Here is a 25,690-nt window from a genome sequence, read left to right as displayed (position 1 = left end):
GGCTTCTCCCGTATGGTTGATAAGCACCCAAAATTGTAATATTAAACCCTGAGAGACATAACATTTTGGTCGATTATGTGTTTAATAATCATGTAATAATTATATTTTCGTACTTTTGCAGGTTTCCGCATTTAAAATGAATATAATGATAAAACATGCATCGAAGTACGGGAATACTGGAATATTTGAAGTTTCCCACTCAACCCCAGTGAAGCCCAACAGAGCCTGACTAGAGCCGAAGTTTCCAAAAGAACAAAACTAGTGCAGAATTGGTCCACATATAAAGAAGCAGCAAACTTCCGAAGCTCAAATCTGATAAATCGGGGTGCTGACGTTGGCTAGTGAACTCCCAGAGCGACCCGGGCAATGAACTCTACGCAAAGACAAGAAGTTGTAAAAATGCCAAAATCAGCGCTGCCACTGAACACACTAAGTGGACCCACTCTGTGGGCCCAAAGGCATGATGAGTCAGCATAGGTAGGTGGCAAGTAATGGTCACAAATTTGTGCCACCTTGCAATGAGAAAGACACGTACCAATTCAATGTTTGAATTGAATTGGGCTAAAAGACAAAACCAAAACATAAAAGGACAAAACAAATGATAATAAAACAAAACTTTATAAAAACCGAAGTTTTGATCCTAACAAACTGAATTGGGCTAAAAAACAAACCTGATTAAATGTTGAGATTTCACGTGAAGGGTCCCCAGCCTATATATATGTGAAGGGGGTCTTCATATATTTTCCTTCAGCATTTTATGCTCTAGCTTCCGCTTTAGCAAGAGTTAGTTTTAATTCAAAGACTTACAATCCGGTCATTTACTTTCCAAACTTAGCCTTAAATCGTGTAAGTCATTTACCCTTAATAATGATCATTTCTTTTCTAGTGTAATTCCTATCCTGCATTTATTTACTTAATGTATACAAAGAAATTTTATTATTCCTTCAATGACCATGAGCTATCCCCCTCGGGGGAGGGTTATCTTTGCTGTGTGAAAATCGGATCGACTCGTTAATATTCTAGAATCACTACTTAGGAATTAGGCATAGATTAGACATCCGTCCCAAAATGATCGAGATTGTACAAATTTGAGATCGATGCTCCATAAGGTTTCTCGGCGACCCAAAAATGTTAGCGACTTTATGGTGTCGAACGACTCTCCAATTTGTCCAGCTGATGTGGAATCGAGCCAGGAGCTGAAATGATATTCCAGAGATGAAGTATTAGTTCAACTCCTTATGCTAGTGTGATGCGGCTCAGAGATGTGGGCATGCGTTAGGGATCAATACTCGACGTCATCTCCGAACACGAGACGAATTAGAGATGTAGTGATGTGGTAATATAAACTGTTAAAAATGATTCTTGCATGAGTATGATTAATTCTCTCCCTGTTTCTCTATTTTGGTTTATCTACATATAATCACCGTAGTAATTTACATTATTTGCATTACCGTTAATTTAATTAAAACCAACTAAAAAACCTAAAATCCTACTCACCAAAAGTTGTAATTCCAATTGTGAACCTTTTCCGAGCCCTAAGGTTTGGACGATCCCTTACTCGACCTATCCTACCAAACTCACATGAGTAAGGTAACTTGACTAAAACGCATAACTATAATGGACGTTGGACTTTGGACTTTGGACTTGGGTCTTTGGACTTCGGACTTTGGACTGTGGACTTCGGACTTAAGAAAATAAGTAACTGAAAACAATAAACGTGGTATAAATAGCGTTTTATCAAATGGCGCCGCTGCCCGCCGAAGGACTCTGGACTTAACGTAATAACTAGAATATATCAAACATAAACTCCCTCCCCTACCTCTTCATTTTTTTAAATTTCTATTTCTTTTACGATACTAACGTGTTACGTAACTGTTTGCCTTAACTTTTTCTACTAACAAATATCTGTGAACTAGGTTTTGTTTATTTTTATTAGCACAGTTTAAGTATTCCGTAGGAACTTGAAGTACTGAACTGACAAAAGAGTCTAGGACGAGACTAAATTAGTAGCGCGAGAGACTAACCTGGAGTATCAACACTCCGGTTTTCAGGTACAGGCCATTTTCCTTTTCATTACTCTTTTGGACTCTCTTGTCCAGTTTAGCAAGTAAGTTCACAAGCTCGGGAGTTAGTTCGATCATGTATGAGGAATCGCGGGACACCAGGTTTCAAATCCTTAAACTCCTCAAACTTTGTAGAGGATATTATTTAGTTGTTACTATAACCTATTTTACCTTGCATGTTTGTGTGTGGCATAAGAACTCTTTGCATATAAATGTGGTTCGTCATTACATATTCACGTTAACACGATCAATATGATTCGAATATATTTGGATGTATGTGTAGTTTCAAACCACCTGCTTAGAATATTTTTGTATGTGTATGTTACATCAATTCACGTACGCGATATTCATTTGTATGAGTTCATTCTCGACATTCCCCTAGCTCACATATAACTTACACATAGTTGCACGTATAAGTAATATAGATTTGCATGTGTAGACTTTCTGCGTAAACTAGTATATGTTAGTTAGTTTCTATTTTGGCATCTATCGTTTTAATTGCATATTTCGTAATCACGTCTCCATAATACATTAATTACATAAACTAATATATATATATATATATATATATATATATATATATATATATATATATATATATATATATATAAAAAATAAAAATTCATAGTAATTAAAAATTTCATCTAAATCATCTTAATAACACCCCGCATAATACACCATCATAAATCATCATCCTATTTCATCAGTGCCTAGGAAACTTGAAAAAAATTGAGGTTGCCTAATTAAGGAACGTGCTAGCACGAACAACCTCCCTCAATTCTCTCAGGTGACCTAGCTGCTGGAATATTCACACGTTATCCTAGCTTACCTGCTCAAGTTAGCAACAGCTCAGGAAGACGTGCTTCACCTCCCTCTTTCCTTAATTCTAAAAGCTCCAGTCCATAACTCGTTCCTTATGAACCTTAAATTAAAATTTATATTTGTATGAGACTACGGTCGGTAAACATAAGGAATTAGAACTTACATATCGGCGTCGGAAATACAATAAACATCTGCTTATGCTATCTCCTAGACATAGTTTCTTCCTCCGTAAACCAACCTCGTCAAACATCTCCATTGCCGTCATCTCCCGTAATTATGGCCTAGAAAAATCCCACAGTCGAGAAACCCCTTTGGATTTCTATACTGCCTTACAAGAAGGACATGCTTCTTGCATTAAACTCGATGCTATTGTAGGTGATTTTTGAATTCCGCCAAACATTTTCGGTTTGTTACCTGTTTACCATGGTCTAGACCATGAAAACCAGATATAATCACCTTAAATTCGGATGCAACAAGTAGTCACCACTTTCTGCCATCCCATCCATTTGTTACCAACGAACAAGTCTTGCTTAGGTTGTTTCCTTTCACCTTAGCCGATAAAGCTTCAGTTTGGCTCACTGGCGAAGCCGCGAATCCATTGACACATGGGCCAAACTCGCATACAAGCATTCATGATAAAGTTCTATACTCGAGAGAAAACTACAGAAATGCTTCAAAAGATTCAATTCTTTCGCCAAAGACCCCAAGAATCTTTTTTCGGAAGCATGGAGCAGATTTATCGATCCGCTTCGAATGTCCCCATCATCAACTCGACACCATTTGTATTAGTCCGTTCATTCTTTAATGGTCCTCGACCATCAAAAGGAAACCTTAGATATCATGAACGGCGGTTGTTTCATGGACAAGGGCGCCATCTTGAAGCATACACGTTTTTGAGAAATAGGCTTCAATGGCACCCATTGGGGAAACTCTTGATTCTTCTAGATCTTCTAAAGACACTCCTACCAAAGTTACGTCTATGTTCGAGGTCAAACCCGATCCGAATTAAAACTCGATCGAGTCCCTAAACAAAAAGGTCGATGCTCTTTCGGTACAAGTAAATTATCAAAAACCCAAACAGGTCATGGCTGCCAACGCTTCCCCATGTCCTCTTTGCTTAAGTCCGGAGCATGCCGATTCTTATTGTCCTTTGGTATACGAGTGCCCTCCCCAACCTTCTGAAGAGGGATTGCTTTCAACATCCCTAATGCACTTTGGCGACAACATCCGAATTTAGCTTGGGCACCCCCTGCCCAACAACAAGCTCCTCTGGGTGTCAACAATGTTCCTCTACGACCACCCGCGAACTACAATTCCTATCGTCAAAGAAATCCTCCGCAATTCCAACAAGGGCAAAAGTAATTTTCCCAATAATGCAAATATAGGGTACCAAAACAACCGCAACCTTGTTCCCGCTAATCAAGGATATGGCTACCAAAATCAACCCGTAAATAATAACCGTGAACTAGTTCCCGCATTGTTCATGGTACAATCCGGTAGATAAAACAATTTGAAACTTTTCTCGACATACATGAATCAACAGAATCAAATCCTAGCTTCTATCCAACAGTCTCTTCAAATTGTTAGCTCGGGATAAAAGTCAAAGTCGCGTGTTCCCCGCCAAGCAGGTTCTAAACCCTAAGCCTACAAACACGCCTTTGAACTCAACAATGCACCAGGATCTAGTAATCCAAGCCAGGGTGAGGTAAATGCCATTACCACTCTTCGTTCTGGCCGAACCATCGACAATAAAATCATTATGATGCAGATAAGGAATCGACGGAAACCACGGCCGACGCCCTTCCAACTCCTACTTGCGAACCTATAACGGACGAAGTTGTACCTTCCAATTCTATACCCACGCCCCTAGGGAAAGACGCCATCGATCCTTACGCGATTACGCCTAAAAGCTCCGTTCCCCGCCCGCGTTTGGTAAAGAACAAACGTGACGAACATTTCGATGAGATCCGTGGAACCTTCAAAAATTTGACCATAAACTTACCTTTCCTAGATGTGCTTAAGCATTTACCCAAGCATGCCAAGTTTTTGAAGGACATGTGCACCACCAAATGACATACGAATGTTCCTCAACAAGTGTTTCTCACTAAGCAGTTTCCCTCGATTACCACTACCAATGGTGTGGTAAAGTACAAGGACCCAGGTCGACCAACTGTACCATGCACGTTGGGCGACAAAGTATATTACCGCGACTTTTAGACCTAGGTGCCAGTGTTAACCTACTTCCCTACTACTTATTTAAGCAGTTAGGTCTTCATGAATTAAAACCTATCAATATGACTCTACAACTTGCGGATCGCTCCATCAAGTACCCAAAGGGCATAGTAGAAAACGTCATAGTCAAGGTCCAAGATTTTTACTACCCAGTTGATTTTGTCATTTTAGATATCTTGAAGTGGCTTGTGACTCCATTCCTATCATCTTGGGACGCCCTTTTCTTTGCAACCGCTAACGCTCTCTCATAAATTATCTCCGGATCTGTTCAATGACATTGTCTCTTTTCGAACCTTTTCATTTAACTCAACGTATTCAAATTAATGAAACAATTTCCCGATCCTATAATGGAGGGCGAGATTAGTTTGGTTGATAGACTGGAAGATGATTATTTCACAAACTCTTTTCCCCCAGACGAGATACACCAATTTCTTTCTTTTGATAATCCTGAGTTTGACGATGACTCGTACATAAGGGATGTCCACGCATTATTAGAGTTGGTACCACTATTTGATCCTATTACTGCGTTGCAAACTGATTCAGAAGAACCGGATTCACTTTGTTCCATTGAAGAGATGATCCCTCACGAATCCTTGATCCCCAATCCTCCAACTCCGGATTTAAAACCTCTACCCTCTGATTTGAAGTACGTGCATCTCGATCTCGATGGTAGTCACCCTATAATAATTTCTGCTCACTTAACTACCGACGAAGAGGCACATTTGATTCATGTCATTCATGAACACCGCTCCGCTACCGGATGGTCCTTAGATGATATCAAGGGAATAGACCCTAGTATATGCACGCATCGCATACATCTCGATGACGGCACAAAGACATCGCGAGAACCACAACGCCTTTAATCCCGCCATGAAGGAAGTGGGAGAGAGGAAGTTTTACGTTTACTTGATGCGGGCATCATATACCCTATTTCTGATAGTGATTGGGTTAGTCCTGTTCACGTTGTTCCCAAAAAGTCCGACATTCAAGTTGTACAAAATGAAAATGGTGAGTGCATCTCCACTCGCATTCCATTAAAATGGAGAATTTGCATTGACTATCACAAATTTAATGCGGAACATGTAAAGATCACTTCCTCTCCCATTCATTGACCGGATGCTAGAGAGCGTTTAGCGGTCATGCTTACTACTGTTTTCTTGATGCCTATTCCGGGTACTTCCAAATTGTCATCGATCCCGCCGATCAAGAAAAGACAACTTTCACGTGTCCCTTTGGAATCTTTGCATACAAACGAATGCCTTTTGGTCTTTGTAATGCCCCAGGCACCTTCCAACGCTGCATGCTTCACATTTTCAGTGATATGGTGGAACGTTATATGGAAGTCTTCATGGACGATTTTTCCATCTACGGAAATTCCTTTGACGACTGCCTATCCAACTTTTCTAAAGTATTAACGCGTTGCGAAGAGAAAAATCGGGTACTCAATTGGAAGAAGTGTCATTTCATGGTTACCAAAGGACTTGTTCTAGGTCATATTATTTCGAAAGATGGGATAGAGGTTGATAAAGCTAAAATTGTTAAAAAAATTTCGCTATCTTTCCCACGCACGGTTTCGCGGATATCCGTGCCATTTTAGGGCCACCGGGTTTCTGAGGAGATTCATTCGGGGATTTTTCTAAAGTTGCTCGACCTTTAACCAATCTCCCGCTTAAGGATGCGATATTCGACTTCAATTTCAATTGCAAACAAGCTTTTGATACTCTAAAACCGCCTCGACTACCGCTCCTATCATTCAACCCCCGATTGGTCTCAACCATTCGAACTAATGTGTGACGCTTAGCGACTTTGCTATTGGGCCCGCATACTAGGCCAACGACGTGATGACAAACCCGTTGTCATTTACTATGCTAGTAAAACTCTTAATGACGCCAACGTAATTACACAATAACCGAGAAAGAGTTCCTAGTTGTTGTCTATGATTTGGATAAGTTTCGCCCTTACCTAGTTGGAACATCCACCATCGTATATACTAACCATGCCGCACTTCGGTACTTACTCGCGAAAAATGACGCAAAACAACAATTGTTCCGCTAGATCCTTCTCTTGCAAGAATTCACCCTGGAAATCAAGGACAAGAAAGGAACCGAAAATGTCGTGGCCGACCATTTATCAAGGCTGGTTGGTGACATTGATAGTGATTCTGAAGCCATCTATGATTCCTTCCCAGACGAATATTTGTACTCTATTTTCTCATCTCCATGGTACGCGGATATCGTTAACTACCTAGTTACTGAGGAAAGCCACAATGGCTGGATTAGGTTCGCTCTAGAGCCAACATGACAGTTGCCTATGAATTTAGATAATGACTCTTCTGGACATCCAATGTTCTTCACGTATATCTCCCTTGTATATAAATAAAACCTTTGTTTATATATATATATATATATATATATATATATATATATATATATATATATAAACCTTAACCGTGTGCTAATCTAACAGTGTGCTTTTACTTTGATGATGTATAATATATAGTGTGTTACAAAAAAATTATGTGGAAGATGTCAGCTATATTTTTGCTCAAGCCTATCAGGTATATTCTTTCTTCCTCTTGACACTTTGAGGACACAACGTCCAACTGTTTGGGGGTGGTGAGAACCTTTCGCAAAAATTAAGCATGCATAGTTGTATATAGTTTTACTTTATGTCTAAATAAACGTATTTAGTGACAAATTCTTGTTTCCTTTTCTGTGATGAAAAATATTTAGAAATCTCACCCGAGCATCAGAATTAGGACTTGTTCTTAGAAACTTAATTTAATACGTATGCAATAGTTTTTACATCTTTTCTTGAGCATTCATGCACTGACTATCATTTAAATGTACACAGTAGTAAGTTTCTAGGACCCACGGTTAGACAACTTAGTTTCCATATCCTACAAGAATCTAACCAAAAACCTTAAAATGTGTGATATATGAGTAATGACACAGAGGAGTAGTTCTTCCAAATAAGAGAAGTTTACACGTCTACTTACTTGATCACTACCCAAATCCTAGGCGAGAATTTAGGCCTTCTTTGGATCGATATAGCCAAAAATTCACACCTGTAAAAAAATTTTACCGCTAATCGCTCCACTGAACCTTTCATTAATCCTTTCTACTTCACTAAAAAAATTATTACCCATCTATTAACCACAAATAAATAAGCCTACCTAGATGATGAGTATGAGAAATAGGATGAAGTGCAGAAAAATGAAGAGAAAAACCTTGTCACAAATCAAAATCAGTTACCTGTTTCAGAAGAAAAGAAAAAAAAAAAAAATATAAATATGTTTCCAAAAATCAAAAGAAATATCAAGGTTAGAATTCCCCCCAAAAAATCAAATCAAAAGGGAATACAAAAGCTTGAAAAATCCAAGTATGGAAACCCATGTTAGAAGCAGGAAAGAAAATAATGATTCTCTAGTATAAATATCTCGAAGACCTTATGCTCTCATACTTATCATTTTTGAATTTTCCATTCCATTTTCTTCTACACTACCACCTATGCCCCATAACACCTAATAAAGACCTCTAGCTCAATTAGGAGTAGGATAGTGTGATAATAAGTAGTAGTTGTGACTTCGACCTCGGCTCTCCTCGACCGTCATTGAGTATATGAGGAAACGCGTGTGCCCACCGCGACAATGGAGATAGCAAAGCTTGAGTGGAAAAATAAGAGAGAAATTGTGTCGGACACGCACTGCGGAGAACCAACTTAAGGACGCTTATCCAAAGGATCCGAAATGGCCCTGCTCATACATTTCATTATTAGATCCTTGCATGCATGCTCATACGTAGATATTTCGATTATTGTATGTATATTAACTTGAATTTGAAGGAATAAAATCCTTGTTTCCCTGTTAGTGAGATGTCTAGATACCGAGATTAATTAAGGAAACAAGCCTTTGTTCTGAAGTCGTTTGTAGTATAAATGAAGTTTGTGAGTATCTTCTCCGGAAAAACTCTCACGAGGCTATAACTCGTCCACTAGGGAATTCCTAGTGGTTCAAGGCCTTGTTGCATACTGTCAATGCAACCGCACTCTGCGAAATGAGATTTAGCTTAGGACAACACATTTTTGACCACTTATCATTTTGATGTCTCTTCTTTGCTTAAGGACAAGCAAAATGTTGTTTGGGGGTGGTGTGATAAGCACCCAAAACTGTAATATTAAACCCCGAGAGAAATAGCATTTTGGTCGATTATGTGTTTAATAATAATGTAATAATTATATTTTCGTACTTTTGCAGGTTTCTACATTTAAAATGAATATAATGATAAAACATGCATCGAAGTACGGGAATACTAGAATATTTGAAGTTTCCCACTCAACCCAGTGAAGCCCAATGAGGCGACTAGAGCGAAGTTTCCAAAAGAACAAAACCAGTGCAGAACGGGTCTACATATAAAGAAGCAGCAAACTTCCGAAGCTCAAATCTGATAAATTGGGGTGCCGACGTTGGCTAGTGAATTGCCAGAGCGACCCGGGCAACGAACTCTACGCAAAGACAAGAAGTTGTAAAAAATGCCAAAATCAGCGCCGCCACTGGACACACTAAGTGGACCCACTCTGCGGGCCCAAAGGCATGACGAATTAGCATAGGCAGGTGGCAAGTAATGGTCACAAATTTGTGCCACCTTGCAATGAGAAAGACACGTACCAATTCAATGTTTGAATTGAATTGAGCTAAAAGACAAAACCAAAACATAAAAGGACAAAACAAATGATAATAAAACAAAACTTTATAAAAACCGAAGTTTTGATCCTAACAAACTGAATTGGGCTAAAAAACAAACCTGATTAAATGTTGAGATTTCACGTGAAGGGTCCTCAGCCTATATATATGTGAGGGGGGTCTTCATATATTTTCCTTCAGCATTTTATGCTTTAGCTTCCGCTTAGCAGTAGTTAGTTTTAATTCAGCACTTACATTCCGTCATTTACTTTCTAGCAGCTTAAATACTGTAAGTCATTTACCCTTAATAACAATCATTTCTTTTCTAGTGTAATTCCTGTCCTGCATTTATTTACTTAATATATACAGCAAGTTTTATTATTCTTTCAATGACCATGAGCTAATCCCCCCCCCCCCTCAGGGGGAGAGTTATGCTGCTCGTGTGAGAATCCGGATTGACTCGTTAATATTCTAGAATCACTACTTAGGAATTAGGCATAGATTAGACATCCGGTCCCAAAATAACCGAGGATCTGCATAAATTTGGAGTGCCGATGCTCGTATCAGGTCTCGGTAGCGACCCAAAATGTCTTCTTGCTAGCGACTCTATGGTGTCGACATGACTCTCCAATTTGTCCAAATTGATGTGGAATCGAGCGGGGAGCTGAAATGATATTCCGAGATGAAATATCAGTTCAACTCCTTATGCTAGTGTGATGCGGCTCAAAGATGTGGGCATGCGCTAGGGATCAATACTCGACGTCGTCTCCAAACATGAGACGAGTTAGAGATGTAGTGATGTGGTAATATAAACTATTAAAAATGATTCTTGCATGAGTATGATTAACTCTTCCCTGTTTCTCTATTTTGGTTTATCTACATATAATTATCCTAGTAATTTACATTATTTGCATTACCGTTAATTTAATTAAAACCAACTAAAAAACCTAAAATCCTACTCACCAAAAGTTGTAATTCCAATTGTGAACCTTTTTCGAGCCCTAAGGTTTGGACGATCCCTTACTCGACCTATCCTACCAAACCCACGTGAGTAAGGTAACTTGACTAAAACATACGACTATACGGACGTTGGACTTTGGACTTTGGACTTAGGTCTTTGGACTTCGGACTTTGGACTGTGGACCTGGGACTTAAGAAAATAAGTAACTGAAAACAATAAAAGTGGTATAAAGAGCGTTTTATCAATGGTCGCTATTTCTGCGGGTCTAACATCAGCACGAAACTCTCGCTTCTCATCTTCTTTCATGAGCCTGTCTATCTCTTTTAATAAATGGAGACACCTATTAGTCTCATGGTTCTCAATCTTGTGAAATTGACAATAAGGCCTTCCTTTCATTTCTCTAAGAGTGTATTTTGGCCAAACCACAAAATCTTCCTTTACTATCCTCCGCAAGATATCTTCCGGCGTGGAATTGAGAGCTATGAAATTACTAGGATCGAGTTCCTCTTTCAAGGTTCTGTCATACTTTCTTCGCTATTGTGGCTGATTATCTCGGTTCGTATAATGCTCCTGAGGTCTTTTGTTATCTGACCTTGAGGAATCTCGACCTTCATGGCGATCACTACTATCCTTATCTTTTTTCCCTACATCGGTGTCTTGTAATACTACTTGCGCAGTGGCGGTTCTCAATCCCTCCTCTACTAAGATATCTTTATCAACCTTATCATACAATTCTTGTAATGTTTTAACCTCTTTCCTCAACAAATACTTATGCATAAAAGATCTTGGCATTACCCCTGCTTGAAAAGCTATGACAGCTGTCATTTCTGATTCATCTAATCTTTCTACCGACTGCGTTTCAGCCTTGAACCTTGTAAAAAAATCCTTCATCGACTCCTTTGCTTGATTTAATTGAAATAAGGCTGACACCTGCTTTGGTTTCACCCTCTGGTAACCGTAATTGGTGAGGAATCTTTCTTCAATTTCACGAAAATATGAAATGGATCCCTCAGGCATAGTACAAAACCATTTCAATGATTTTCCTTTTAAACTCGAAGAAAACGATCGGCATAATACCGTATCCCAGTACTCGGTACCCTGATAAATTGAGAACTAATGTCGATAGCTAAAAAGATGATCCATGGGATCAGTGGTCCCCTCGAACTGACTGAATTTTGGATTCTTTAATTTTGGGGGTAACGAGGCCCTTTCTATCTCTTTTTTCAGTGGATTTCTACTCACATCGTCTGCCAGCTTTCGTACCGAGGCTGAGACTTTCTCCAGCAACTGGTCTCCAAACTGCTTTTGTAACATCTCTTGCACCATTTCCTTCGTGATCGGTGCTTCTATCTCTTCCTCCTGCACCACCTTCGGTGTCGATCTTGCTTTTGATTGTACTTCTTCATGATGGCTTCTTTTCACTTCCTCGATATGGCTTTTTCTTACTATTGGAGTGCCAGAACTCGATGCCTCTCCATGCCATCTTTCTTATACATCGCGTCTTCCGCACGTTTCTCATATACTTCTCTTATAGCCTTATTTTCTGCCATTAAAATTTTATTATGATTTTCCAACTCTTCCATTCTTCTCAACAAAACCTTCAACGACACCTCTTTTCCTTGTATTTCCTCTACTTCTTCTATCATTCTACTTGTTGATCTCCGAGTTCTTTGTTCCTCATTCTTAGACACAGCATGAGAAGTGCTTCCCTCATTTACCATCATTGCTTTACTTGCTGTAGTACGCTTTGGAGGCATCTTGATTACTTTCTTTAACCCTTCACTGACCTTACCACACAGTTACTCTTTATCACCAAGATTTCAATCAATGGATTCAATCAAAGAAAAAAGAAACGAAAGACAAAACAATCGATCTTTGTCTTTGAGCACAGACGGCACCAATGTAGTGATAAAGAGAAACTAGCTAAGATTAACAAGAATGAAATGCTAAAGATGAAAAGTAAAGATCGAATCGAACTAAAAATGAGTTTTGTTATTGAGTAACAATATCGGTTACAATATTCTCTCTCTCTCATTCTAGTTTTACAAATTTTTGTGTAATGATTTTGGAATGACTATTTTCTTTTCATTCTAGTCTTTATATAGTGCTTTGAAAATAGCCTTAACCAATCACTAATTGCCGCGTGTCCATTCTCTTTTTCTCCTTCCTTAAACCTGTAATATACAAACTATAATACCAATTATCGATATATCGCAATATTTGGGCTGGAATATCAGGGTGACGATACTTGCCCACGACAGTAGGGAAGATTGCTGAGTACATCTATCTCTTTAGAATCAGTTGATTTTTAGTAAGCAATTCCATTGACTTGGCAAGCAAAGAGTACAATTGCCAACCATTTAAACGTGCTTTTATAAACAATCTTGATGCTTCCGTCTAGCTTGAGGATCGTTTTAAAGATTGCCCCTGGCAAAACAAATTTTAAAAGCGGAAATCAAATCAAGTGAAATGTCACACCATAGGATGTTCGTTGTTAAGTAAAATTGACGAAATACTGGTTTCTTGTAATTCAGAAGTAAAAGAGGATTTGGGTTGGGATGTCTACAAAAATGCGTACTTTTTCCATTTAGTAGTTCGGGAGAGACTTTGGGGGTTGAAAGCACACCCAACATACTATTTTCTTTATTTAAACAGTGATCATCATAGTCTTTGTTTTTACCAACAAAGGACATGGTTTTGACACTATATGATTTCTTTTACCAAAAAAAAAAAATTAAATGATTTAAAATGACATCAGAAAAAAGATAAACTTGTGTTGATAAAAGCATTAGAGCATTTCTAGGTGGTGGTAGCATATTCTTTATATTTGAAGAAAAAATATGAAGAAACTGGTCGCAAATTTCGACCGCAAATTTGATTGTATGGGCACGCCACCACACGCTAGTACCACGATGTCGTAGCGCCATTAGTACTCTCGATCGCCAATTATTTAATAGCGTGTGTACGGTGTAAGCCATGTACAATTCCAAAACAACCCATGCGACATTAGGAGTGGCGCGTGACATTAGGTGATGCGACCGGATTTGCTACATACTATCTAGAGATGAAATTCCGGAAAATTTTGACGCATTCCTTCAAATTTGAAGCCACCTAGAGATGCTCTTAGGTGTTCAATAAATATCTTCACAAAAAACAAAGGTGTTCAATAATATTATGCAGCTTGTTTACTGTACGTCCTTCTGATGCTTCGCTCTTCATTTGCTCCAACGAAGTTAGTATTTTTAGAGGAAATGGATTCGGGAAAATCATGGCCCAAAATATCGCCGAGATATCCGATATCCTTCAATATTTGAAGCCACCGATATTTCGGCATATGCGAATATTGAACCCTTTTTTTCGAGATATAAATAGTTCTTCACATAAAAATATTTATGGTGTCGATATATATCGTTGATTTTTTGACCAATTATTTATTGTACGAAATATCGATATATCTGATATTCGCAGATATCGAGATTCATATGCGGTGAGATATCCGATATTTTAGAAACTTTTGTAAAAGGGAGATATCCCGATATATGGACTATCTCGGGCACCGATATATTAACCGGCCAATTTTGGGCCTTGGCGTAAATAACCCGGAACAGAGAATGTAAAGAACACTGCACGTTAGAAAGCTGCACCTCTGCATGGCAAAGAAGATCGCGTTTACATGCGCTGAAGAAGTCTACTAATATATTTTTCAAGTGTTAATTTGTTACTTTCAAGTAAAATCAGGAGGGATAATGATTGTTTCATTGTTGCAGAAAAATTGCTTAAGACATGGCCATTCCTACTCTCGAAAGATATATGAAACTGCTTCATATACTGTCCTCTTAGTACGGTAAGTAGGTTTCTTTGTCCCTCAATCTTCACGTACTTGATTTTCAATTGAGTTTCGTACAGATTTATGACAACTATTTATGATGTTTTCCAGCAAACGATTGAATGTGGATAAGTTTCAGAAGACCAGCGACCAGCTATACTGAAGTGTCAAAACAACCTTTCACCAAAAATAAGTTGAACAAGCTATTTCTTGATTCCTAATGAAGAAATGATTAGTTTTTAAGCAGTCAATAGCTAAATTTCCTACCTATAGCCCTATAGGGGCATACGGCTATACTCTATGTATATATTATTAATGTTATTCGTTCCGTGTATATTAATCCCCCAATAATGACATCGATCGTAACAGGCAAATATTTGAAAATTAGAGCAGCAACTTCGCGGTAAAACAATGATGGTTTGTTTAGCCACGTAATTGAAGTATAGTAATTCAACCCAAACTCAATCCAGAGCCATGCCATGACATTCATTTCTAGACCACGTTCCATCTAAAATTAAGTGTTTATCTTCTAGTCTACTCAGATTTTAAATATTTAATAAAACATGTATGTACCAAGTAGCTAGCTTAAAATTCAAGTATCAATCAATATATTTTTTGAAGAGTTTAATTAATTTAAATGATGCAACTAAAAACTCAATGCTGGCCTGGATAAAGGTGAAGTTATCTGGTAGGCTGCAGCAATAATTTCCATGACTAGGATCCAGCACAAATGATGTATATGAAGCACCAGGAGTAATAAATGTCATGTGTACGGGGGTTGTTTATAAAATTGAAAAATATGGCCAATCTAAAGAGTGCAAGAATTATAGAAGCTGACTTCCTCCTTTATATATGTGTACATTGCCTCTCAATTACTAGTCAAACCAGATTGTAAACTCTCGAAATATATCAGAACTAAGATATCTTTCAGATATGGGCATTATTCTTGAAGAAGAGCTTGTGTCCCCTTCTCTACCATTACTATCTCTCAACCATGTCTCTTTTGTATGTAAAGATGTGATTCAATCAGCTAAATTTTATCAAGAAGTCCTTGGATTTGTGCTTATCAGAAGACCTTCTTCATTCCGGTTTGAGGGGGCATGGTTAGTTCAATTAATATATAGTGTTCCAAAATATTTCATGTATGAAATGAATTTTACTATGATGTACTGATTTTAATCTTGTTTCGCGCAGGTTGTTCAATTACGGAATTGGTATACATTTGTTGCAGCGTAACTCGATTACGGACGATGCTAAGCCAAAGCCATCAGTGATAAATCCAAAAGATAATCATATCTCCTTCCAAGTAAAGTTTTTCCCATGCTAGCTGCTAGCTATATGGATACGTACTATATATATATATATATTGTTGGCATAGCTAGGATGAATTGAAGTACTGCTAATGATTTTGATGATATAGTGCACAGACATAGAGCTGGTGAAGAGAAAGCTTGGAGAGATGGGAATGAAGTATGTGGATGCTATAGTTGAGGAAGGAGGAATTACGGTTGATCAGCTGTTTTTTCATGACCCTGATGGCTATATGATTGAAATTTGCAACTGTGAGAACCTACCAGTCCTTCCACTCTCTGCATGTCCACTCAAGAAACCACAACCACTCATGGATTCCAACAAGATCAGTAAGTCGAACAACTCTCAGAGTCTGTCCCTGCAATAGATCATCATTTGTTTATGGTGTGCTTGATTTCTCCTCTTTCGGTGGTAATGGCGTAAAGCCATTTCATAGTTCATACTGGAAAATCTTCGTAACATAAAAGAATAGAAAGAAAATAATGGTCATCCTACCAACTTCAAGAATTTCCATAAAGAGAACTCCTATAAAAATTATCAAACCTCTCTTTGCAATTTTTCCATCAAAATTGTTCTTGTTTTCATGAAATTTTCTTGTAAAAAGTCAGTTGTCCATATAATTTTTTATTTTATTTTTTTCTAGGATGACACAGTGATACGTTATTACGTTTCTAAGTTGAAAACTTGTAGCACATGGTACAATTGAGTGAATTGACTACTAGAGATGTTTGAGACAGAAATTCAAGTACCAATGCTAATAAAAAAGATATACACAAGTATCGAAGGATGGCTTACAAATTTTACATTTGTACAACCATGAACCATGCATCCTTTAAAATAGATGACAAGTGAGTGGCATGGTGCAGCCCGAATGCCCGATATAAAACACCTCAACGGGGTGTTTCACGCATTCATTTCTTATCTTATTTGAAAGAAACGTTATTATAAATATTCTCACTTAAAAAGCAGTTTACCAGCTCATGCCAATTAGCCAATATGCCATCATCATTCAATTATTTTTTCTGATTTATATTTTTGTATTTAGTTTAATAATACTTTTTAATTGAGGATTGAAAACGTAATTACTAATTACCTCTTCTGATGTAGAAAACCAATCATCTTTTCCAAGCTCAAAGGTACTTCGTGCAGCTGACGTGGAGACCCGAATGATGGACAACTTCATGAAGAATATGATTAAAATAGCAATGTAGATTACGAAATTTGAGTCAATTGGGATTTCTCTTTGGAATTTATACCGTTCTTTCTTGTTTGAGTTGGTATAGAGCTTTGAAATTTTGATGAATTTGTTTATTCAAAATTTGTGCTTCTCGCCTTCTCCCAATCTCCCATAATGCATGCGACTCGTGTAAACAATAGTTTACATATTTCACGATTGTTGAGATAATAGTTGTCACAGTAAATTATGATACTGAATTACTGAACTTAATACATATTTTTCATAGTATTGGTTCAGTTCCGGACTTTATAATTGCGAATTATTCAGCCCAAATTCACCATTAGATGTTTGGTTTGTATCTAAATAAAATGATTTTGTAGCGATATTTTTTCATGAATAAAATTGTAAAAATAAAAATAAAAGCGTTATATACCAAAATATATCAAAATTTTAAATTAAAATTTTATCCCTTTAAAAATAAATATATGAAAAATTATAAACCCGCGGCAAAAACACGCCTCCTCCTTATTTTTTTTTTCCAGAGGAAACAACATTGTTCGAATATTTAAAAGTATTATTGTTGAAAATTTTAATTTAGTAAAAATAATTGATATCAATATCGAACTTTTACCAAACTTTGAATCAAGATTTGATTTTAGCTATGCCATAATGTATGCGAACTTGATGAAAACAATAGTTTACATATTTCACGATTGTTGAGATAATAGTTGTCACAGTAAATTATGATACTGAATTACTGAACTTAATACATATTTTTCATAGTATAGTTTTCAGTTCCATATAGTTGCGCGGTGCCGTTGTTTCAGCCCAAAATCACCATCAGATGCCTGGTTTGTATCTAAAGATAGACGTGACTGAAAATTATATGTGCATCTAAGGATTCTAAGCCCCTTCTTACGTACGCAATACTAGTAGAGAATACATTTTTTTGACAAACTCTGCGACAAAAATCTTGTTTAAAGAATGTCGCCGAAGAACTTACCAGGATGTGTATATATAATTATATATAGCTATTACAAAACAGCAATTAAAAAGTACTGGGGAGTGGGGTCAAGGGTCAACCATGTCACTAAAACATCCGTACACTTGAGATGATAAATATGATTTAACATGCTACAGTGGAGCAAGGAAAAAAAGGGACTCAAAAAGGGGATTACTGCCTATGTTTGAGTGCTTTTCCAATCTAAATGTGGGGACGAGAGATTCAACGATCTATCGCGCTAAATCCAAAGTTCAAAGACTGGAACCACACACATTTAGCAATTGATTATACAAGGTGGAAAAGAATCTGATAGTAGTCATTGCTAGGGTAAAACCTAAAACTTTAAAGTAATACTGATTGGGTGTTCCTCCCACTCAAGCCACTGGCGCCTCAGCCATTTCCTGTTCAACTGGGTTTGGGACAACTGGGTAGTACTTGTAGTGCAGTTCACCAACGTCATCTCCAGATAGTTTCTTCCATCCATCCGGTCCAACATAATAGACTGATAAAGAAAAAAAAACAATATCAAGTAGTGGCCAACTTTTGCCTCTTTTTTGACAAAAACTATGAATCTTCAATTCAAAGGCTGAAAAGATGAGAAAGAGATATTGAAAGGGAAAGTACCGCTAGCAACTCCACCGCTGGCTCCATCCCGGAAAGTTGCATGGTAAATGGATCGGCGAGCAAGTTCAGCAGCTTTATCAATGGACATGTCATACTGGTACCTGATAAAAAATTAAAATACATGTAAAAATATGATGGAGTAGATGTCAACTTATGATAAGCGAATAGGCAACAGGCCAAAAAAAAAGGTACCCATTATCCAAGACACCATAAGCATATGGCGAACCGGATCCAACAGAGAATCTTGTTCCTTTCAGTCTCCCTCCTTCGCTGTCTACATAATATAATCCAGGACCCTAAAACTCACAGACACAACAAGGATATAAGTTGGCTGAATTCAACAGATGGAGATACTTTAATAGTGAAAAAAAATTACCGTTTCATCCCATCCAGCAATCATAGTACCAACAGATAGACCCATTCCACGATATGAGTATAGAATGTTGGCTAGCAGCTTTGATGCCCCAGTAACTGAAATTCTTCTCTTGTTTGCTAGCTCATGCAAGCGGCACTGAAAACAGAACGAATACATAAAAACAGAGAAAAAGAGAAATACGAGTAAAAGTTGGTTCTGAATTACCTTGATTCCCAAATTTCTATGCCAAAACTGGCAATCTGCAGCTCCTCCAGCCATTGTGCCAAGCATGTAAGGATTGATTTCAATGATTTTCTTAACAGACTGTGATGCTGCAACCATAGGAAAGTAACAGGTTGATGAAACTTGTCATAAAACTAGAACAAACAACTAACAGTAAAAACAATAAGAACATTCTCAAGACTGTGTATGTTTGAAAGCTGAAACTATAAGGCTGCTTTCAACAAAAGTCTAAAAGTAAAAGATGAGACCCTCCAACACTGTTTCAGGATTGTTATTTAGCCGGAGAGCTTTAGATCTTCTTTTTCTTCTCATCCTTTAATTGGCAAAGGGTGTTTGTGGGAGGTTTGCTAAAAACTTAGCTTCTGGAGATTACTAAACTTTTCATGCAATATGTTGCAATCTATCGCTGGACTGATATTATCTTTGAAGGTAAATTCTCTACGTTGAGGATGTTACGTATAATATTTAGGCAACTATTTTTCATGAGTGTTTCACCAATCTATTGGAAAGGTTTTATATTAGATGACCTCATGGTCAGATGGGCAAGTAGTTTTTCCTTGGATTGAATCAAATGTCATAGTTTTTCCTTAGATGACCTCATGTTAGACTACCTTTACTAATGAAGTTATTTCTAACAGAGCAAAGGGAAACAAAGAAATTGACAAAGCTGATATAAATGAAACGAAAACCTACAAATATATCCTCCCATGCTAGCCCTCGAGTCAGCCGCAACCATGACCCCTTCTTTAAAGATGAAAGCGAGGGTTGTTGTACCTTTTGCTGGCTTCACCATCTGTTTCGCTTCTTTCTGGAAGCCATCAAACTGAAGAAAAGAAAAACAAATATAATTCACCTCTTGTCAGTCTTATTTTATTTTTGCAGAGGATGCACACATGCCCACACAGAACTTTGATCATTTCTAGATAAACGGAATATTTGTAGATAAGGCACAGAGGTGCAGAACTCACATTTGTACTACAAGGGAGCTCGAATGATGGGGCTGTTGAAAATTCAGCACCAAGTTCATCGGTTCCTCCATATGGCATGGAAGAAGATGATTCAAGGCCACTAGTATCAAGCTTCATGTTGATTAACCTATACGGAAAATAAACAAAATAAGATCAATCAAAAATTAAGTTCGTGTTCCATTCACATTGGTAGTTTCATTGTCATCGAGAAAAGGATTCCAAATTTTAATATAATTTTTTAACTCCAAATATATTTTTCTTTAAACAGTTCACGAAAGGTTAGATTGTCAGGCAACTCCTAATTTTTTATACTTATACCATCAATTGTTCAATAAGAACTGAAAATTAACATTGGTTTCCTCATCTTTATCCAAAAACAAAAATCAACAGCCAATCGCTATACTTTATGCCTACTAACTCCAATACTTTGAACACTAATGACAATTATATTGATTGCCTATGTTATCCCACAATAAACATCTGTTTGACTGTTTCCCGTGAGTACTGGACAGGATAACAAAAATAAAGTGCACGTCAATGCTCAATACTAGGACTGAGCAAAGTGATCATATTTGTACTTAAGGTTCCAAGTGATGGCAAATGTCACCAGTATAGAAAGACCAGTACAAGAGATAATTATTGAATACTTTTCTAAACACCAATAACTCACAAGGGTGCAAAACTGCAATGGAAATTATTCCCTAACAGACTAAAAAGGTAAAACCATTTGGATGCAAGAATGGAAATATACTAAACTATAAAAAAAAAAGAGTGATTCCCTCAATTTTATAATTTTCCAACCATGCAGTGAATGGCTTCCTAGATGCTAGGCTCACCTAATATCATGAAAATAAGTGGATGCACCTAAGAAGAAGAAGAAGAAACGTACCTGATTTTTCAGACGTAATTAAAAATCGATCTGAGCTCATTTTTGCAAGAAGCCGGGCTTGTTTGACAAGAAAAGGGACTGGGCCTTTTTGTTGTACAAGAGACGTGGGCTTTGACGGGTCTTAGGACGTTGACTTTTGATATTTAATATTGCCAAAAAACCCACCTAATAATCAAACTTCCAACAAACAAAATCAATCTCGAAATCTTTTTACTATTGCATGGCAGTGGGGGCATGAGCAGAGCCCCTTGTATGCTACAAACTTACTCTATACCCCCATTGGATGGGATGGGATGGGATGACAAATTCCCATCAATATCTAGAAACAATAACTCTATACCCCTCACAATTGTTTTCTTAATTCAAGTTGTACTTAAAAATTTGGCTATTAATATTACAAGACAGTCAAACTTTAAAGTTGATCCTTCACAGGAGCAGCCCCATAAACCCACACCATGCAATTTATATAAAGTGGTAGGACGGTCCTGACCTGCTATATGACAAAATAAAGTGAAAGGATAATCACTGACCAGTCGCTCACTCACGCCCTTGATTTAAAATTTAAACTCACCTCTTCCATTCTTTCTTGCAAACCAGAGAATGTTAGTAGTGCTCAGGTCGGTTCATAGGAAAAAAGAAGTGGCAATAGCAAAGAAATAATAACCCAACTAATGCACACCACGGTATAAATTTAACTATTTTACTATCAATATATTATGTTCAAAAGAAGAATCTTAAATAATTAATTGAACCACAAAATATAAACTAAGAATTGGTTGAACACTTGAAACACTTTTATTTTGTGTGATGAAGTTTGATTCCCAGAAAAAATTGATTCCTTCTACTTTTTTGTTCCCAACTTAAGACTGGGTTTGATGATTATACAATCTTAGCCATGTGTTGTTTTCGGAATTAAAAGCATGGATAGTGTACAACCCCACGACCAGATCCGACAATCAACTGAGTTATTCGAGTCATGGATGGTACAATTGAAATTACCATTTTTAGACATCAGATCTCTCCAATCGCTAGTGGTGGAAAGCAGTTTGGTGGTGTTTGGAAGAATGAGTGGACAGCAAGATTATGTGCTAATTGTTATTTGGATTGAAAGAGATTAGTGAGTCAACTCACTGATTTTATTTGCTTTTTTCGTGCAAGTAGATTCCGGTTCAGAAGGTTAACAGGTGATATATTTTGTCATTTAGCAGGGCAGGACCGTTCTAACCCCTTAAGAGTTCGGGACGCAATTCTAGTTTACAAATAGAATATCTGACAAATAATATAATTATCTATTATAATAAAACACAATGGCAGGACAAAGAGAGGCCGGAATCGTCTTGGGATCTGAGTTTGATGTGCAGATCTGAAGAGAGGCACGTGTATGACTTAGAACGTTTTGAAACCGTTTCTAATTCTCAAACGCATTTAAAAAGATTTATTTAATGAATTAAATGTTGTAAATTCAATGCATGCATGCATTGGTGGGGATTTTTTGGAGATCTGAGTTAGATGCGGGGCAGATGTGCGGTGTAATCATTTTGAATGAATTAAATTTCTTGAATGACTTGAGGGGTTTCACTTATAATTGTCATATATATTTATTTTTTGGCCTAATCTTAATTGTCATTTATAACTATTATAATTTCGATAACAAAAAAACGTATTTGGGCTTAGGCTTGGGCAAAGACAACACCGGTTTCTCACTCCATAATTCTCGCACCCGTTACCTTCCTCTCTCAAAGTCTCAAGAATAATGCACTATTTATTGGGACGTTAAAAATAAAAGAGAAGAAAATGCAACCAATTTCTCTCTAATGCTAAAAAGTTGTTGTTCGATTAGCGGTTCTCGGTAAGTTGTTGTTTACTTCCTTCTCTATTGGTTCTCATTCATAACTTTTTATCACCTCTTCATCATGATGTTGGCGTGCTTGAACTTTTCTTTGCCATAAAGTGTAATTGAATTCTATAATTTGAGCTTACTATGTATGCATGACCAAATTGTGCCTTTACAATTTCAATTGTTTCCTGGGTTAAATTTGTATAAATCCCAATCATCCTTATTAATCTTTTTTTACTAAATGTTAAGAGAAAAATAATAATGGCTCCAAGACCAAAGTGTCTACTAATATGGCATAGCTAAAGAATTATTACATTATCATCGGCCCTTTGCTAGCCAATTTATCGACAATTGGTTTCCTAAACTTTTCGTTTCTTTTTCTTAATTTTTCGTTTTGATTTCGGTGTTTGTAAGCTTAACTTTATACCGGGTCACCTTGGAAGGTACTTTTGAAGATTTTCAGCATTATATTCTTTTCGTGGTGCATGTAATTTTGATTTACGACACGTTGACACTTCCCATTGGTACAAAGCCACTCTCTAACTATATGCTTGAAAGTTTGGCACTTCAAAGGGAAAACCCCTTTACTTTCTATTTCTCTCTTAGTATTTGATTTATATTTATCCATCGGATTTTGTCCTCGATCTCCTTTTATCTCTTAAACATTTATCATAAAAACCTTAAGCTTCCATCTAAATCAACCATTTTTCCTCTCCCAAACGATTGACTTTGTAAATGAAAGACCATTGAAGAAGAAAGTCAAAAAGTAAAAACAATTTGGGTTGGTTGTTTGGTTCAATGCTATGCTTTCTTACATCTTTGTCAGCATCTTTATAGACAAAATTTGTACAAGTTTGTTTCTATAACAATGGTATCCATTGGGTAATGTGTGAAAGGTCTACAAAGCATGCATCGATCAATTTCAATTATATATTTGTTCAACTTAATAATTCACCTTTGCCCTTTCTCTTATTTTTTTTTGTTTTTTCAGGTTTACCATTTTCCATTACTGCCCATTTAACTCCAAGCTGGTAAACTATTTCAATCTTCTTCAATATTTGTAAAACTCAAATCTGTGCACATCGACATTAAAAAAAAGTTATAGTTCATGAATGTGCACTAATAGGGCTTCCCCATAATGTGAACATTCTGAAAACATATGGGGTTTAGTTAATTAATCAGCCCTAGGTCTAAAGTGGTGGTGTAGGCTTATGAAAACCAAGGATGTGTGTGATTGTATTCTTGCTGTACCTAAAGTTTTGTTAACACCTGCTTTTGAAAGCTCTCACATCGCTATAAGATCTTGGGGACGAAAAGAGATGCCTTCTCATTCTTGCTTAAATTTGCATTGCTGCATTGGTTTCTGGTATTTTGTGTAGTTACTTTTCATTTATGATGATTGTTTTCTTACTTCATTTAAATGTATGTATGATAATGTTAAGTGATGGTATAGATAAATGATAGACATGATTATGTGATGGTCATGCTATAAACAACAACTTCATGTAATGTAATATAGGGGGTGGTATAGGAAATAGACTTTTATCGTAGCTAACAAGATTCATTGTTCTTAGGTTGTGAGAGAAAGATGTAGTTTGGGCTTACAAACAACTGCCTATTGGTTGAAACTTAAGAGGAAAATTCTAACTTTGGACAATGGAGTCTTCGTAATCTTAACTCATAATTGAATGCCAATTCTTTGAATTTTCACAAATGGGTTTTTGAAATCATAATTGAAGATTTGATCTATTGTCGTGTACTTGATGTGTAGTTGCTATGGTCTTGGTTTCATCTTGGTTATAAATTGCTTGGTCACATTTTGCTTCATCATTAGCCTCAAACTATAGCTAGCATGGAATACCTTTCCCCGCTTGGTGGTAACTTGCTAACCTAATTGATTTATGAATGTCACAATTATTGGTCTTTCAAATGATTATTCGTAAGCAACATACATATTATAAAATAACAAGAAACATTGTGTCAATAAAATACATTCTCACGGATGAAGGTGGATACTATAACAGGGTGGAGTAGGGCTTTCATTGAGTGGATTTATAAGGAAATTGCAAGCAGTTTTGAATTGATTCGACCGGCCTCGGCTTGGAGAAACATTTAAGGGGTTACGACTACTTGACTCGCTCTTCTTCATCGGCAAATTCCCTTGAAGTCGATTTAAATTTGGAACCCCTACTACGGTCCTTACAAACATCTCACTTTATATCGGACTTTAGAGATACATAAGAAAAAAATGCAAATGTTGTAACCATTTACGGCATGGAGCTTTTAGTCAAGTTCTCATTTCCTTTTGAGATTGATACCGCTACAAACTGTTGTTTTTTGAGATTGAACTATCATAATTCTCTTTGCATTGAATGAACCATATATTGCAAGGTTTTCCGATTACTATAATTTTCTTTGTGCTTTCAATTGGATTTTTTCTCAGTTCCTTACATGTCGGTGGTTCCCGGCTCCCTTGTGACTTTACCTCGGAATAAGGGTTTCCATTACTTAACATGAGAGTTCCTCCCACGATCCTCTTCCCTCTCATTTTCTTTGTCTATATTGTTTTCTTTTCTTTCCATGTGTTTCCTTTAGTATCATATTTATCTTATTCCCAAAAAAATGTTCTCTCTATGTAATGTTCCTTTGTATGTAAGGGTCCCAAGTCTTTCTATATATTTTGTTTTTCTTTATGTTG

The 25,690-nt window shown here is 37.0% G+C and overlaps 2 protein-coding genes across 2 annotated transcripts; one reads left to right on the top strand and one right to left on the bottom strand.

The window, feature by feature from the left end:
* Positions 1 to 15,457: 15,457 nt before the first annotated feature.
* LOC147503038 (glyoxylase I 4-like) lies at positions 15,458 to 17,362 on the top strand. The gene is made up of 4 exons (XM_086607855.1): positions 15,458 to 15,688; positions 15,780 to 15,891; positions 16,006 to 16,225; positions 17,004 to 17,362. The coding sequence occupies exons 1-4, from the start codon at positions 15,519 to 15,521 to the stop codon at positions 17,105 to 17,107; spliced, it is 606 nt and encodes a 201-aa protein (XP_086463981.1). The 5' UTR covers positions 15,458 to 15,518; the 3' UTR covers positions 17,108 to 17,362.
* Positions 17,363 to 18,160: 798 nt separating this feature from the next.
* Positions 18,161 to 21,428, bottom strand: LOC147503037 (proteasome subunit beta type-5-like). Its single transcript, XM_086607854.1, has 8 exons — positions 21,156 to 21,428; positions 20,267 to 20,393; positions 19,992 to 20,121; positions 19,281 to 19,387; positions 19,077 to 19,211; positions 18,893 to 18,996; positions 18,701 to 18,801; positions 18,161 to 18,578 (listed from the first exon to the last, which is right to left on the bottom strand). Exons 2-8 carry the CDS (start codon positions 20,381 to 20,383, stop codon positions 18,451 to 18,453), a joined length of 822 nt encoding a protein of 273 aa, XP_086463980.1. The 5' UTR covers positions 20,384 to 20,393; positions 21,156 to 21,428; the 3' UTR covers positions 18,161 to 18,450.
* Between the last annotated feature and the right edge of the window lie 4,262 nt (positions 21,429 to 25,690).

This window comes from Coptis chinensis, chromosome 4, assembly GCF_015680905.1.
Source record: "Coptis chinensis isolate HL-2020 chromosome 4, ASM1568090v1, whole genome shotgun sequence".
In the NCBI taxonomy this organism is placed as follows: Eukaryota; Viridiplantae; Streptophyta; class Magnoliopsida; order Ranunculales; family Ranunculaceae; genus Coptis; species Coptis chinensis.
This window is presented reverse-complemented; position numbering and strand designations above follow the sequence as displayed.

Bases quoted from the DNA above. Each gene is read 5' to 3' on its own strand.
- LOC147503038 (XM_086607855.1), top strand. From the start codon at position 15,519: ATGGGCATTATTCTTGAAGAAGAGCTTGTGTCCCCTTCTCTACCATTA. The intron at 15,892-16,005 runs GTAAAGTTTTTC...TTGATGATATAG, and splicing joins ATAATCATATCTCCTTCCAA to TGCACAGACATAGAGCTGGT. The intron at 16,226-17,003 runs GTAAGTCGAACA...CTTCTGATGTAG, and splicing joins CATGGATTCCAACAAGATCA to AAAACCAATCATCTTTTCCA.
- LOC147503037 (XM_086607854.1), bottom strand. From the start codon at position 20,383: ATGAAGCTTGATACTAGTGGCCTTGAATCATCTTCTTCCATGCCATAT. The intron at 18,997-19,076 runs GTAATTTTTTTT...TGTGAGTTTTAG, and splicing joins TTGCTGGATGGGATGAAACG to GGTCCTGGATTATATTATGT. The intron at 18,802-18,892 runs GTACCTTTTTTT...ATTTTTTATCAG, and splicing joins TATGGTGTCTTGGATAATGG to GTACCAGTATGACATGTCCA.